This window comes from Gallus gallus, chromosome 21 (assembly GCF_016699485.2).
Source record: "Gallus gallus isolate bGalGal1 chromosome 21, bGalGal1.mat.broiler.GRCg7b, whole genome shotgun sequence".
Classification (NCBI taxonomy): domain Eukaryota; kingdom Metazoa; phylum Chordata; class Aves; order Galliformes; family Phasianidae; genus Gallus; species Gallus gallus.
This window is the reverse complement of record NC_052552.1, coordinates 6,097,790-6,113,966: the sequence shown is the minus strand read 5'-3', so window position 1 is coordinate 6,113,966 and position 16,177 is coordinate 6,097,790. Positions and strand designations below refer to the sequence as shown.

At 52.8% G+C, this 16,177-nt stretch overlaps 1 protein-coding gene across 6 annotated transcripts in view; it reads left to right on the top strand.

Moving 5' to 3' along the window:
- The window catches only part of EPHA8 (EPH receptor A8), a 58,086-nt gene extending 43,556 nt beyond the window's left edge, over positions 1 to 14,530 (top strand). For all 6 annotated transcript variants that reach the window (XM_040651417.2, XM_040651418.2, XM_040651419.2 and 3 more), the window contains 14 exons: positions 75 to 230; positions 741 to 1,076; positions 3,603 to 3,727; positions 3,907 to 4,069; positions 4,418 to 4,514; positions 4,945 to 5,012; positions 5,610 to 5,735; positions 6,448 to 6,633; positions 7,435 to 7,496; positions 7,777 to 7,986; positions 9,356 to 9,505; positions 10,637 to 10,827; positions 11,098 to 11,253; positions 12,315 to 14,530. In XM_040651417.2, coding sequence (XP_040507351.1) covers positions 75 to 230; positions 741 to 1,076; positions 3,603 to 3,727; positions 3,907 to 4,069; positions 4,418 to 4,514; positions 4,945 to 5,012; positions 5,610 to 5,735; positions 6,448 to 6,633; positions 7,435 to 7,496; positions 7,777 to 7,986; positions 9,356 to 9,505; positions 10,637 to 10,827; positions 11,098 to 11,253; positions 12,315 to 12,429 — 2,141 coding nt within the window. In that variant the 3' untranslated portion in view covers positions 12,430 to 14,530. The remainder of the gene's footprint in view (positions 1 to 74; positions 231 to 740; positions 1,077 to 3,602; positions 3,728 to 3,906; positions 4,070 to 4,417; positions 4,515 to 4,944; positions 5,013 to 5,609; positions 5,736 to 6,447; positions 6,634 to 7,434; positions 7,497 to 7,776; positions 7,987 to 9,355; positions 9,506 to 10,636; positions 10,828 to 11,097; positions 11,254 to 12,314) is intronic.
- The last annotated feature ends 1,647 nt before the right edge of the window (positions 14,531 to 16,177 follow it).

The window sequence follows — 16,177 nt, the reverse complement described above, 5'->3', positions numbered from 1 at the left end:
GCAGGCACAGATGATGCTCTGGGGCACTTTTAGCACACGTACTCCCTCTGACCACTGCCCCTTCCTCCCAGCAGCATGCCAGCTGGGCTTCTACAAGTCGGACCCCGGGGACCAGCTGTGTGCCAAGTGCCCCCCGCACAGCCATTCGGAGAGCCGGGCAGCCCGCGTGTGCCGCTGTGACAGCAGCTTCTACCGAGCAGTGCAGGACCCCCCCTCGGCCGCCTGCACACGTAAGTACCCTCCAGCATGGCTCTGTGTGTGCTGCCCAGGGACTGCAGCCTTCCAGCCCCAGCTCTCCCTGTGTTGCAGGGTCAGAGGCATGGGATTCCATAGAGCAAGGCAAGCTTTGTTGTGCCATGGGTGGATGGTGGCACTGGAGCTTGGCATGCAGGTTCAGCCCAGCTCTCTGCATTGGGAGCTCAGTGCTATTGAAATGGGCCAAATACATCACAGGAGGATTTGCTTGCCGGAGCTCCAGAAGTGTTTGCATAAAGCTCTCGGACATGGGGTTTGGGTTTTGGGTGGTCCTGTTTAGAGCCAGGGGCTGGACTCAGTGATCCTTATGGCCCCCTTCCAGCTTGGGATATTCCATGATTCTGATTCTATGATTGCTCATCTTCCCAGGAGACATGAGTTCACCATTTTATTTCCATGACTGTCTCATTTCCCCACTCTGCAGCCCATTGACACTTCACTTTTGCTCCCCTTTTGCTCTGTTTCACCCTCTCCTCCTTTTCCAGGCCCCCCCTCTGCTCCAGTGAACCTGGTCTCCAGTGTTAATGGCACCTCGGTGACACTGGAGTGGGGCCCTCCCTTGGACAAGGGGGGACGCAGTGATGTGGTGTACAACGTGCAGTGCCGGCGCTGCGGGGCGGACGCGGGGCAATGCGAGGCGTGCGGCGGTGGGATCCGCTTCGTCCCCCAGCAGATGAGCCTGGTGCAGGGAGCACTGACCGTCACCAACCTCCTGGCCCACACCAACTACTCCTTCTGGGTGGAGGCTGTCAACGGGGTGTCAGACCTCAGCGTGGAGGCCAGGAGAGCCGCCGTGGCCAACATCACAACCAACCAGGCAGGTAGGAGGCTTTGGGTTCTTGAAAGGCAGGTCCTGCTTAACCAATGTGATCTCCTTCTGTGACAGGGTGATCCACCTGGTTGATGAGGGAAGGACAGTTGATGTAGTCTATCTAGATTTCAGCAAAGCCCCTGGCTCTGTCTCCCACAGCATTCTCCTTGGGAAGCTACAGCCCATGGCTGGGACAGGTGCACTCTTTGCTGGGTAAAGAACTGGCTGGATGGCCAGGTACACGGAGTGGTGGTGAATGGAGTTACATCCAGCTGGTGGCCGGTCACAGCAGTGTTCCCCAGGGGTTGGTACTGGGACACTTCTTGTTTGATATCTTTATTTACTATTTGGATGAGGGAAATGAGTGCACCCTCAGTAAGTTTGCAGATGACACCCACCTGGGAGGAGATCATCTGCCTGGGGGTGGAAAGGCCCTACAGAGAGACCTGGACAGGCTGATCAATGGGCTGAGGCCAATATGATGAAGTTCATGTTAAGATGGACAATCTTGATCAAGAAGATCGAGCTCTGGATCCTGCACTTCAGCCACAACAACCCCAGGCAGCGCTACAGGCTTGGGGCAGTGGCTGGAAAGTTGTGTAGATGAAAAGGATCTGAGGGTATTGGTCAATGCTCAGCTAAATATGATCCAGCAGTGTGCCCAGATGGCCAAGAAGGTTGCTGGCATCCTGGCTTGTGTCAGAAATACTGCAGCCAGCGGTCACAGGAGGTGATCGTCCCTCTGTATTCAGCTCTGGTGAGGCTGCAGCTCAGTGCTGTGTGCAGCGTTGGGTCCCTCACTACAAGAAAGGCATCAAGACCCTGGAGTGTGTTCAGATAAGGGAATGGAGCTGTGAGGGGTCTGGAGCGCAGTGCTATGGGGAACAGCTGAGGGAGCTGAGATGGGTCAGCCTGGAGAAGAAGAGGCTCAGGGGAGACCTCATTGCTCCCTACAGCTCCTGAAAGGAGGTTGTGGTGAGGTGGGATCAGCCTCTGCTCCCAGGTAACAGCAATAGGATGAGAGGTGATGGCCTCAAATTGCACCAGGGGATGTTCAGGTTGGATATTAGGAACAATTCATTCTCAGAAAGAGTTGTTGGCACTGGCACAGGCTGCCCAGGAAGGCGGTAGGTTCAGTGTCCCTGGAGGTGTTCAAGGAATGTGGAGATGAGGCATTGAGGTTAGTGGGCACTACTGGTGGAAGGTGGATGGTTGGACTGAATGATCTTTGAAGTCTCTTCCACCCTTAATGATTCTGTGATTTTCCTGTGTGGGTGATGTGTTCCTACCTTGGCGACATGAGGAGGGCTCTCTGTTCCCTCTGCTGCTGGAAGTAAGTTTGAGGAGTAGGGACACGCTGAGGACAAGCTGTCATGGCAGCTCTCAGTTTTCTCTGCTTTTTTGCATCCTTTGTCATCTCCCTCTCCCGGCACATCAGCTGGGGGTGGAGGATCCCTTTCTGCAGGAGGCAAGGGGCACGGACAGCACTTGTTTATTGACAGGAACACAAAGCGGAGCACGAATCTTCCAGGTTACTCCTTGCAGCCTTCTGTCCCATCCCGAAGGGGCGGGCAGCAGTTCATGCTCTGCTCTGAGCTCACAGCAGTGCCACCCCCTGGCAGGTGATGGCAATGGTTATAGGGAAAAGTGCACATCTCAGCTTTGCAAATCATACAATCACAGAATGGTTTGAGTTGGAAGGGACCATTAAAGGCCACCTGGTCCAACACTCCTGCAGTGCACAGGGACACCCACAGCTCCATCAGTGCTCAGAGTCCCTCCAGCCTGACCTTGGGTGTCTGCAGGGATGGGGCACCACCACCTCTCTGGGCAACCTGTGCTGGTGCCTCACCACACTACTGTAAAAAATTTCTTCCTTATATCCAATCTCCTCCTGCTGGCAAGAGAAACTCAGGGACCCCCTGAGTTAGCTCATGGTTGGCAGGAGAGCAAGGTCCTGTTCTTACCAGTGCCTGCCCCTAGGACTTTATCCCTCTGCTGAGCCCACCTGGAGACAATGAGCACTGCCAACCTGGTGCCTTGCAGGAGCTGCTCTCACTGAGCTCTTCTCCCAGTCTGTCTGTATATCTGGGATTGCCCCATCCTAAAAGCAACACCTTGCACTTGTCCTTGTTGAGCCTCATTTGATTTGCATTGGCCCACTTCTCAAGCTTGGATGACATCCCTTCATTCTGTCATAGCAACCACAACACTCACATTTCTGCTCAGAAGAGCCAGCCTGAAGACAAACCAGACTTCACCACTGCCATTCAAGCTCCCATGATGTTTCCAGGACCCAGGTTCCCCACTGCTCTGTCCCAGAGCTGCCATACTTTCACCCATAGGGAGTCTGCTCACTCCATAGGAAATAAGTTGAGACAACTGCAGCAAACACAAGCTCATATACAAACCCATCCTGCACAGCCCTCAGCTCCATGTAGCTTTAATTAAAGCAGAAATGTGTTTTAAACTATTTTGGAGGGTTCTGTGCTCCACCATTCCCTGCTGCCCTAACCCCATGCCTCTGCATCCCCAGCCCCATCGCAGGTGGTGGCCGTCCGCCATGAGAGCACGGGTCAGAACAGTGTCACCTTGCTGTGGCAGGAGCCAGACCAGCCCAATGGCATCATCCTGGAGTATGAGATCAAGTACTACGAGAAGGTAAAAATGAGCTTGTGGCTGCAAATCTCTCCCAGCGTGGCAGCAGGGACAGGGTTTGGTTTCAGTCTCAATTGCTGCAATCAGGCAGCCGTGCGCAAAGGACTATTTTGGAAGGCTTTGTTCTCTTCTTATGGCTGCTGTGCTGATGCTGCAAGGTTTTTGATGTTGATTTTCAACAGGACAAGGAAATGCAGAGCTATTCGACCCTGAAATCCAAGGGCACCGCTGCCACCATCTCTGGGCTCAAGCCTGCCACCCGATACATCTTCCAGGTTCGAGCCCGAACCTCTGCAGGATGTGGGAGGTTCAGTCAGACCGTGGAGGTGGAAACGGGGAAGCCAGGTGAGTGTGTGTGGTTTCTTTACAGACAGTGGGCTCTGTATGCTGGGAGACCTCCAAAATGGGTGTTGGATGGGTGATGGTGCTTTATGATTGAAGGCAATGGTGGTGCATTGGCACAGGGAGGTGGTGGGGTCACTGTCCCTGGAGGTGTTCAAGGAATGTGGAGATGTGGCACTGAAGGACATGGTTAGTGAGCATGGTGGGGATGGGTTGTTGTTAGACTGGATGATCTTAGTGGTCTTTCTTAATGATTCTATGATTCTATGACCCTGGTAGGGTAGGGGGATTTCTGAGCTCAGCAGAGCTTTCCCCATTCCAGCTCACCTCCTCCTGCCCTATTTCTTCCAGTCTCCCTCCGCTATGACACAATGACCATTGTCTGGATCTGCTTGACACTCATCACTGGCCTTGTTGCGTTGCTGGTGGTCTTAATCTGCAAGAAGAGGTGAGTGTTTTCTGGAGGATGGTGCAACTTGTCACCAAGTATGACGGGAGGGACAAGAGAGCTTGGGCACATCACTCTATCAATTTTGGCCTGAGCAGTCACAGGTCAGGGATGAATAACAAACCAATAGGGTCATCCTGCATCTGCCTTCCCCAAGGCAGAACAAACATCCACAGCATTCCTTGTAGACGGTGAGATGACAACAGGTTTGTCCAGTCTGGAGGAAAGGAGGGCAAGAAGTGATCTCAGTGCTCCCCGCAACTGTTAGAGGGGGGAAAACAGAGAGGGAGGTGCTGTGCTGTTCTCTGATGATGGGATGTTGGCAAATCCTTACTCCAGCTCCAGGCCCGGCTTGTGCTGCTTTCTACCCAGCCTTCAGGCTGCTGGTGTGAGCAAGGAGCACCCTCTGACCCTTGTGTCCCTATGGCAGGCACTGTGGGTACAGCAAGGCATTCCAGGACTCCGATGAGGAGAAGATGCATTATCAGAACGGGCAAGGTAGGGCCCTCCCTGCTTCTGCTCCCAGATTGTGCAGGACTTCAGTTTTCTGGGCAGGAACCTGTACTATCTTCCCCGGCACTGCTGTGGTTTCCACGGGGAAGGAGGTTGACCACTGCCTGTTTCTGGGGGATGTGCCTGAGGCAGATGAACTGGGGCTACCCTCTACAGGGTAGAGGGGTGGAGTGGCTGCACACTGTGAGATGCGGCTGTGGAAGGTTCATCACTTGGGCAACCTGATCTGGTGTGGGGCAACCAGCCCATGACAGTGGGGTTGGAATGGGGTGGGCTTCAAGGTCCCTTCCAACCCAACCGTTCCATGATTCTGTGATGCAGCATCAATCCAGAAGAGTGAAAATTTCACCACAGACCCACACGAGGAGGTGTTAGGGGTGAGGATCATATGGAGGAGATTGGGGTGGCCAGGTCCTGGACTGCTCCAAGGACATTGCCCTGCCAAGGAGTGCTGTGGGTTTCCTTGGAGCTGCCCAAGGAGTCCTGCCCCTCCCCATCCATCTCCCAGCTCCTGGCTGCCCAACCCCATAGGAGGGCTGTGTGGAAGAGCTGGTTTCCTCTCTCCCCTCTGAAATCTGACAGTGAAGTTCCCCGAGTCAAAGTTCTACGTGGATCCCCACACGTACGAAGACCCCTGCCAAGCTGTGCATGAGTTCACCCGTGAAATTGAAGCTTCCCGGATCAAGATTGAGAAGGTCATTGGGTCTGGTGAGTCCCCAGTCTGGGTTAAGCTGGACTGGATGATCTTGAAGGCCTTTTCCAACCTGAATAATTCTATTCTATCATGTTTCCCTGAGCAATTTGCTTTCTGAGGCATCTGTTACAATGCTCCATAAGGGCTTCATCTGCTCCTTGTTTCTCTGAGACCAGAATCGTGGGGAGGATGGTTTTTTAGTGCATGAAATAAACTCCTCTGCATCAGCCAGGCACAGGTGGGAGCTGCTCAGCTGGCGTGGCACTGACGGCTCCGGCTGACACTGGCAGATGGCTTGGCCTGTCCCGCGTGGGTGCCCAAACAGAGCCACCCTGCTCAGTGTGAGCAACTGGGGTGATGAGATGCAAGAAAATTGCAAGCAAAATGGTAAATGTTCAGAACAAAATAGATTTTTGCCAAGGAACAGGGGCTTGCAGGGCAGCACGGGGAAACACAGGAAGACAAAGCTAGAGCTTCACCAGAACTAAGAGGCTACAAGGGCTGGAACATGCTGCAGGAACTCAGGGCAGTCCCTGGTGCTGGAGGGTCAATGCAAGGAAGGTGGTCACCATTCCTGGAGATGTTCAGGGGATGTGGAAATGTGGCACTGAGCGACGCGCTCAGTGGGCATGGTGGGGGTGGGCTGGGATTGGACTGGATGATCTTAGTGGTCTTTTTCCATCCTTAATGACTCTGTGCCTTCACTTTGCCTTGCCTTGCCTTCAGGAGAGTCTGGAGAGGTGTGCTATGGTCGCCTGAAGCTGCCAGGGAAGAGGGAGATCCCCGTGGCCATCAAGGCTCTGAAGGCAGGCTACACGGAGAAGCAGAGACGCGACTTCCTGAGCGAAGCCAGCATCATGGCTCAGTTCGACCACCCCAATGTCATCCACCTGGAGGGGGTGGTGACCAGGAGTAGGTTGCACATGGGGAGGGGCAGGAGGTGGGAGTCAGAGGCCAATTCGGGTGCTGTCCTGGCTACTGGTTTATCGGACGTGTGGTCCCCTGCAGCCCATCTCTACTGCTGATAGCATGGGAGAGCTCATGCAGCAGGGAGAGATCCCTTCTTGCCATGCTTCTTGCCAGGAAGATTTCTCTCCTGATTGACATTCCCCATTAACATCTTCAGAGGGAGACAGTCTGTTCCTGGCTGCTTTCCTCCTTCCCCTTTGAACTCCATTAGAGAAATGAACCACATGTTGGCTGCATCCCAGACCTCTAGGTCCTAGGGAGGGGGCTTAATGAGATTAATTGAGATTGCCCCCGTGTCTTCTGCTACAGAACAGCCCTTCCACATGGCCATTCCCCACCTTGCTGTGCAGCACTCCCCAGTGCCCCAGGTCAGGGCTATTGGATCAGGAGAAGCCCTACCCATGAGTGTTTCTTTTAAAAGCTGCCTGTATAGAATAATAATTTGAATCCTTCCTTCAAAAAGGAACAGTGGGATGCAGAGCGTTATGTTAATGGCATGCAAATTTCAATGGGCTAAGGAAGCTGACCCAGCCACTTCAATAGCACCTGGAGGGAGGGTTAAGTGTTGGGGTTTTGGCCACATCTCCACTGGGGTTCTGGCCACATCTCCATCGTCATGCCCTTCACTGTGTGGGGCTGCAGGAGATCCCCAGGCCTGCATTAGCATTGCCTCCAGTAAAAGCACAGCACTGGGCTTCTTGAAGGAAGGTGACTTGTTAACTTGACCTCCCTTATCTTCTGCAGGCAAATTGGTCATGATTGTTACTGAGTACATGGAGAACGGCTCACTAGACACCTTTCTCAGGGTAAGGAGCTCTCGTATTTGTATTCATTGAACACTCCTCTGGTCCTCTGGGCTGCAAGACAGAAGATGAGGTTGGGTCACACTCCTCAGCCCCACGGACTTCATGGCTCCTGTGCAAGGGCAGTAGGCTCTGGGTGTCACCTCTTTAGTAGACTCCGCAAAGCAGCACTGATGCAGGGCACCTGCCCAAGGGAGGATTGGGTGGTGGGCCTGGGGGCCAGGAGAGATAGACAAGAGATAGACAAAAACGCAAATGAACTCTAATTTATTTCCTTATCCAGAAGCACGATGGGCAGTTCACCATCATCCAGCTGGTGGGCATGTTGCGCGGCATCGGAGCGGGCATGAGATACCTATCTGACCTGGGTTACGTGCACCGAGACCTGGCTGCCCGCAACATCCTGGTCAACAGCAACCTGGTCTGCAAAGTGTCTGACTTCGGCCTCTCCCGCATCCTCGAGGATGACCCCGACGCTGCGTACACCACCACGGTATGGTGGTTGCCCCAGGCAGGTGAAGTTAGACACTTGTGTCAGGATAGGCAGTGCAGGAAAGGAGAAAGTCACCTCATCGCTGTTATTTGGACACAAACCCAAAGTGCTTCTGGCTTGTAACTCATTACATGAGAATGCTCCTCCTTTATGCTTCTCCATTGTGTTCAAGAAACATGTAAATATGGTACTTAGAGACATGGTATACTGGCAATATTGGTGGTAGGTGGATGGTTGTACTTCTAATGTAGGACGTTTATCCGTGAATCTATTTTAAGATTCTCTGGCCAATCTGACAGCTCTGGAGCTAGAAATGCTCCTCTACCAGAGGTCGTAAGAGAGGAAGTGAAATATATTGAGGGAATGTGTCCTTTTTGCCTTTTCCTCGCAGTGACATAAATCAGTGTGCTCCCAAAGCACTCCTCTGGCTGGACAAATGTTCTCAATGTGGGTCAGTTCGCAGAGGCAGCTGAGGAGTCTGAGCATCACCTTTCATGCAGGGAAATAGAGAAGCAAATAGAGCCTCAGGTTTGTTTGGGGTAACCCATGGCATGAACCATGAGATGCAGTGATAGGGTTAGGAGCATAAACTCTCTGACACAGTCTCATTCAGAATATCCTTAATATAAGGATGTATTCTTCTTCATAAACTTGTGTAGGAAGGTATCCCATCACAAAGGGTGCATCTGTCACCTTCAGTCCCCATCAAGGAGTGTGATCAAGCAGATAGAACGAAATTGGGTGGAGGCAACTCTCACTCTAGACAGGAACCCCTGAAAGGGGGTACACACTGAGTCTGTCTCAGCTGCTCTGGGAAAAAAAACCCTACATTTGCTGCGCCACAACTTTTCTCTTCATGTTGCCAGCAACCACATTTCTGGCTTAGATGTATTCTTAGACCATTTATTGCTGTTTTTTGTTAGCACACTCAGCCTTTAATTCAGCAAGTTCAGCACTTGCCTGCCAAATCGGTAACAGGCAGGGAACACACAACACAACTCCCCTTGTTTGCTGCACTGAACTACCCAGGCTCTCTGCCTGTGCCCAGAGCTAGCTCTGTGTTCTCGTGCAGTGGTAGCCCTTGGCTCCACCTCACCACTGTGGTAATGGTGCCAGGGTAGGTGCAGGTTGGATATTGAGAAAATTTATTCTCAGAGAGAGTGGCAATGGACTGGCACAACTGCCCGTGGTGGTGGAGTCACTGTCCCTGGAGGTGATCAAGAAAAGTGGAGATGTGGCTCTGAGGGATGTGGTCAGTGGACAATATTGGTGGTAGATGCATGGTTGGACTGGAAGACCTCAGAGGTCTTTCCAACCCTAGTGATTCTGTGAGTGTACAAAATGATGCACTTGTCTCTTGTTGTTTCAGGGGGGCAAGATCCCCATTCGCTGGACAGCTCCAGAGGCCATCGCGTACCGCAAGTTCTCCTCCGCCAGCGATGTGTGGAGTTACGGCATCGTCATGTGGGAGGTGTTGGCCTACGGCGAGCGTCCCTACTGGAACATGACCAACCGGGATGTGAGTGGACTTGGGGCAGCATGACAGCACATTGCCTCTCCTGCCCTATCCCAAGCCAGCCCAGCAGGGTGCTGGGGAAAAGGGACTCCTGAGAGCAACCCCTACCTCCTCTCACATCCCTTCTAGGCAGTGTGCAATGTGCCTGTCCCCTGCATGGTGACATCAGTGTGCCTTTGCATTGCTGCACAGCGGCTCCTGGCTGTGCCTGGCTGTGCATATCCCCATCCCTGACTAACCCTAACCCTACCCATAACCTTAACCCTAACCTGAACCTGAACCCTAACCATACTGCTACCCCTAACCCTAACCGCAACCTGAACCTTAACCCTAACCCTACCCATAACCCTAACCCAAACCCAAACCCAAACCCAAACCTGAACCCCAACCAGAACCTGAATGCTAACAGCTCCATGTCAGCCAACACATTGTGACACCTTACCATACCCTGCTAGGGCTAAGGGTCCGACGGTACCTAAGTACTCACCTGCCAGTTCCTCCTGTGCTGGCATCCATCCCTCCCTCTGCCCACAAGTTGTTCCCAAGAAACCCAGTCCTGTATCACATTTGTTTTTTGACTCTGCAGAGCCATAGGGCTCCTTGTGTTACTTATGGAAACTATATATACTCCTGCTTTCTCCCTGCCCTTGAGTCCTGAGTGTCCCCTCTCTCCTTAGTGCTTTTCTTATCTTACAAAGTAGCTTTGGTGATGGAGCCACAGGGACTTACACAACATCCTCTGCGCATTCCTTCGAGCAGAGTTCTTGCAGCCTTGCTGAGCAGTGGTAAGCTCCGGTTGTAGAACAACTGAATGTGAATGAAGCTCTCGTGACTTATCTGCTGGAGGCAAGCTGTGATATTTTAGGCCTGTTGGACCACTTAATCAATCTGCTGTCATAGCAGTGATTTCTTGTATGTGTGTGGCATCCAGCCTGCTTCCAGCTCTCTGCAGAGGCTGCACACAGCTCACTGGCAATAAACCTGTCATTCAGCATGAATCTGGTGTGCACCCCGCTATTTCCCCTTCTGACAGCCTTAAGAGCTCATGCACCAGTGCTTCCCTGTGGACAGCAGTTTAGGGTGCTTGGATATGGGCAGGCGAGCAGCCCCCTATAGCGTGTGGCTTCCTTTCAGGTCATTAACTCAGTGGAGGAAGGCTACCGCCTGCCAGCCCCGATGGGCTGCCCCACAGCCCTGCACCAGCTGATGCTGGACTGCTGGCAGAAGGACCGCAGCGAGAGGCCTCGCTTCTCCCAGATCGTTGGCATTCTGGACAAACTCATCCGCAACCCCGACAACCTGAAGTGCACTGCCACCGTGAGCCGGTAAGGGCTCCCTGTGTGCTGCTGGGATACAAGGGAAATGTTGTATGCATGTGGTGAGGCACTGGCACAGGCTGCCCAGTGAGGTGGTGGATCCCCATCCCTCCAAACACCCAAGGTCAGGCTGGGTGGCTCTGAGCACTGATGGAGCTGTGGGTGTCCCTGTGCATTGCAGGGGGGTTGGACCTGATGGCCTTTAAGGGTCTCTACCAACTCAAACCATTGTGCGATCTCCACCCAATCTCCAGGGCTGACCCCTCTGTCCTGCTCCAGGTTCACCCAGACGCCCTTCAACAGGACTCTCCTCGACTTCTCCTCCTGCCTCACTGTGGAGGACTGGCTGGACTCCATCCGGCTGGGGCACTACCGGGACAACTTTGCCATGGCAGGGTACTCCTCCCTGGGCATGGTGATGAGCATGAACATTGAGTGAGTACCAAGAAGCAGACAGCACTTTACCTTACTAGTCCTTGAAGAGGAGGATGCCACCCCTCAGGAAATTGAGTTTGGTCTGTACCAGAATGCTCTGGAAATCCTCTGCCAAGTGAATACAGACCCTCCCCTGCCTCTTCCTCTCTGCTCTCACTCCCATTGGGGGGAAATCAGAAAGTGAGAAGCTATAGGGTGCTTCAGGCATCACCACATTCCATGTTGCCTGTCCCAGCGGTCCTGTCTGCTTGGAAACTTGATGAAACAGAGGCAGAAATTGCTCCCTAGTGACCAACGCTGGACAAATGAGGGCTGAAGAAGGCTTATTCCACCATATGTTCTCCTTATGTTGCTCAAGCATCTCTCCAGAGGTTCTCCGGGGTAACTGTTGCCATAAGTGGTAACAGAAGGGATGGCAACTATAGCTGCTCCCACCCTGGGCTTATGTTCCCCATCTTTTGCTGTTAGCTTTCATATCTCTGAGTATGAAGGAACCTTTTCTACCTCTGAGGAGAGTTGCTCCCTGTCAGAAGGTGTGAGGCAGCCAGGCATTATCTACTGTGACTCAGAAAGAATGTGATGGTGCACGCATTGGCTGGGCTGGGACAGGCAAAGCAGGAACCAGAAAGGGGAGATGGAGAGATGCAGGCAGAGGGCTGTCGTGTGCACTGATTGGGGGCTGTAGTTGGGGCCTTTGCTGTGATATTGAGCTGATATGGATCCTTGTTTCTCACACACATCAGGGAAGCTTTTGAGCACAGGAGCTCATCATCTGTCTGTCTTTCTGACCAGGTTATCTGAGGGCATCTCACTAAAACTGAATCCAATTTCAGAGCATTGATCTTGTCACCCACCAGCCTGTCAGGAGCAATGGCCCTTGCTCCTACTTCCCCTGAGGCTGTCAGGAGGCTGTGCCATGGAGAATGACAGCCTCTCCTTCCCTGGGCCAGATGCCCTTGGAGGAGAAACAGGCGAGGGGTTCATGGGGAGTGCACACAGTCAGGAGCTGTGTCTCTATGGGGCCAACCTATGGGTTTTCTGACAGTGCCCTTCTTCTCCAGGGATGTTCGGAGTCTGGGCATCACCATGATGGGCCACCAGAAGAAGATCTTGAGCAGCATCCAGGCCATGCGCTCCCAGCTGCTGAACACAAATGGCCCCAGGAGACACCTCTGATCACCAGCTCTGCAGACCCACACCATACATTCCTTAACACTTTCTTTGGCGCAGGGGGGGGATGAGTGGGAACAGGGCACCAGACCAGGATCTGGAACTCCTCCAGCTTCTCTTTGATTTGGGCTTCGATGGAAATATGGCTTTCCAGGTACCTCGACAATCCTGCTGCCTCCTTCCCCCATCTGAAGCCAAGAGGAAGGAGTAGCAAACAAAACAGCAATACCAGGACCTACAGGACCAAGCTTGTCATAGGCCACAGCTCCTTTGGATCTGATACGAGGGGAGTCTGTTGGATCTCTGAACTGAGGAGGGTCCCACAGACTGCCACACTGCAGAGGTAACCCTGCTCCCAGTACCTCACAGTGCTCCAGCCTGGAACAGCCTGCAGGTGACTTCATGGGCCACCTGCACTAAGCCCAGGAGAGCTGGGGACAGAGTGCCAGCCTGCAGCACTAGGGACTGCTGGCAGTGCTAGCGACTACTGGCAGGCTCCCCATGCTCTCTCCACCTGGGGAAGGAGGGGACCAGGGTTTTCTACCTGGATCCTCAAAAGCCCCATGTCCTGCAGGAGTCTCCACCTCTTGAACACACCAGCACTGCTCCTGTCTGGACACAGCACAAGTGTTCCAGGGCAGCCTGGACTTGTTTTCTAGGGCCACATGCTCAGGTTTCTCTCCTGGCAGAACTGCCATATCCTGTCCTTTGGTCTCCCCCAGCTGCACCACAGCAGAGTGGGAGAATTTTCTCCCATCTCATGTGACTGGAGCTGGAGAGACTTCTACCAAACTTTGTTCTTATATCGCCCTAGAGGAGCCCAAGAGCTGCCGGATTACCATACAGCCGGCCCACATCTGGGGCTGCCGTGTTATCTGCAGAGTGTGGATCCTGAGCAATATTTTCAGCTGCAGCCACACAGTCCATGTCACACAAGGCTGGCAGGATCTCCAGCACTACCCAACTGGTGAGCCCAATGATGGGCAGCTGACCTTTCCTCCTGAGCTCTTCTCCATCCTCCATAGGAGCATCTCTTCTGACAATCTTGCCTGGCATGGGGCAATGGCTTCTGGAGACATGCAGAGCTGTTCAAGAGGTTGAGGTGGATGCAGTTGTGCGGAGGTGCCAGGAGGGTGAGCAGGCTGTGGGCTGGGAAGGTTATGCCTGGTTGTAAATACAATTTTATATGGGTTTGGGGACTGTTCTACTGAAATCCAATGTCAAGTACACAACATTTTCTCAAAGCACAGAAGCCTCAAACGTGGGGCTGAACTCACTGCAAAAAAAGACTCTGCTGGGAGCACAGCTGGGGAGGGGAGCAACACTGGAGGGGACGCACTGTCTGTGGGACCCACAGCATCTTGTCTGTAGCACTTGCACAGTAAATCCAGCATCACTCCAGTAAAAATGCTGGTGGGATCTGGCCCAGCGTGTTTCTCTCAGTGCTATTTGGGCACAAAGAGGGTGGGGGGAGGGTTAAAGCCATTTCCCAGCTGCAATAATCCTGGATGAACTGGCCCTGTTGGGGCTAGCTTAGCTTTCTATCCTGGGCACTTACATCCTGATGAATTCTCTGACTGTGGCGGGCACTTTACTTCTTCCTATGGAAGCTCTTTGTAACGGGGGACAGTTGCAATGTGTTGTTTAATTTGTATTGCACCTTATGTCCTACACTCAGACCTGTCACGCATCCACCCTGCAGTCAGTGTAATGATGGAGCTCAGCCCAAGCCCTGCAAAATGGGGCTGTCCATGTCCTCTCTTCCCAATGATGGGATTCCCTTGTGGGTCAGTCTGTCATAGACAAATTGCCCTTGTACCCAGGGAGAACAAAGGACAGGCCTGTGCCTTTTGGGCTCACGGAGGTTGGGTGCTCCTGGCCCCATGGCCTTGGGGTTTGACAGTGGTGGAGTCTGGGAGCTACCAGATGGCTCCTTTCCAGGTGGCTCATGGGTCAGACCCTTCAGCACGGTGGGGTTGGACAGTTCCTGCCCCAAGGCCCGAAGACGCACAGACATTGGCCAGGGGTGGGGATGGCGAGACAGGGTTTGCCTTTTATATTCAGACTGTGCACCTCCTCCTGAACAATAAAACTCCTTCTTCCCATGGGCCATCTCCTCGCCTGTTCTTCTCCCTGCGCTGCACAAAGCTGCTTCGTTTCTCAAGGAGATCGTGGGGACCCCTAGGGATGATCCACCATGCACACAAGGTCCAACACTTGGATGCCCACCTCTTTCCCTGCTCCAGAAATACCCCATAGTTGAAGGATACATCCCTATGGAGTAGGAGAGTCTTTGGGATGAGTCCACGTGTGCAGTGAATGTCCAGAACTCTGACTGTGGGCTCCCGGACTGGGTGTCACTGGGAAAAGCCTTCCCTAAGGCACCACATCAGTGCCACGTAGAGCAGGAGGTCATGCAAGCACAGCAGATCATGCAGGCAGATGTTCCTCTGAAGCAACACATCTGCTCTCTCCTGGGCTCACCGTGAGCTGTGATCAAAGCCCACTGGAGATGAAAGACGGTGAGGACAGAGGGGACAGCTCAGAGTGGTTCTTTCTGGAACAGCCCCAGTAGCAGATGTAGAGTGGGCAGCAAAGCATCATCCCATGCTCCTGAGCCCAACTTGCAGGTTTTCCAAGACCTAAGCTTACTCTCTTCTGGAAATTTAGGAACTGTTTAAAAAAAGCAAAAATCAGCAAAACCTCAACTCTTCTCTCCCAAAGTCGGAGCTGAAGCATCTTGTACATGGACTTGCAAAGCCCATCTTGTAGACATTTTGTTGGAGGGTTAGCTGCTCTCCAGGAAATATTTTGCCAGCATATGAGTTGCAGGGACCAAGGTGATGCCAGCAATTACAAGAAAGAATCATGCTTTTCTTGCCATATAAATCCAAAATGACACCACAGCACAGGGTGGGATTGGCTCTATCAGTGTTACTGTCAGGGACAGAGGTGACCATCCCAAGGCAGCACAGCCCACAACCTTCCAGCACGTCTATAGGCATCATAGCTCACCTTCCTGGTTTGCTGGAGCCTTTACCCTACATAGACTCAAAGAAAAATGGTTGGAAGGGACCTCTGAAGGTCACATCAGTCACCTCCTCCACAAGCATCCAATGTACACAGCTATGTAAGTTATACTCAGACCCTCTCCCCACCATGCAGACAGGGACAGACAGCACTGTGTCACTTCTTGCTTGTAGTTCAAATGTGGAAAGCCAGGTGAGATGGTGGTAGGCTCCTTCTGACGGGCAAGATCATAGCATTTTAAAATCACAGAATCACAGGACATTCTGAGTTGGAAGAGTCCCACAAGGACCACCATGTTTGACTCCTGGATGCACGTAGGGCCACTCAAACCCAAACCCTATGTCTGAGAGTGTTGTCCAAATGCTCCCGAGCTCCACTGGCAGAGGTGGAACAATGCACACACTCCACCCCTCATCCCTCCACCCATTACAACCAGAATTCCTCCCAGTCCCTCAGAACTCCCAGGATGCTCACACATCATTAGTTCTCACTGCCATGAAAATGCTCTCTTGGGATGTCACCGGGGGCTCCTTTGCAACAGCAAATAAACCCTCATATACAACATTGTCCATCAGGACCCTCTTTAATGTTCTCCATGGGGCAACTCCAATTTGCTCCACTGGGAACTGGTCTTCCCCCATTTTCCAGTTTCCAGTTCTAATCACACCACCCCAAACTACTCCAACCTACCCATAAGTCACCTCTGAATCATTTAACTGATAGC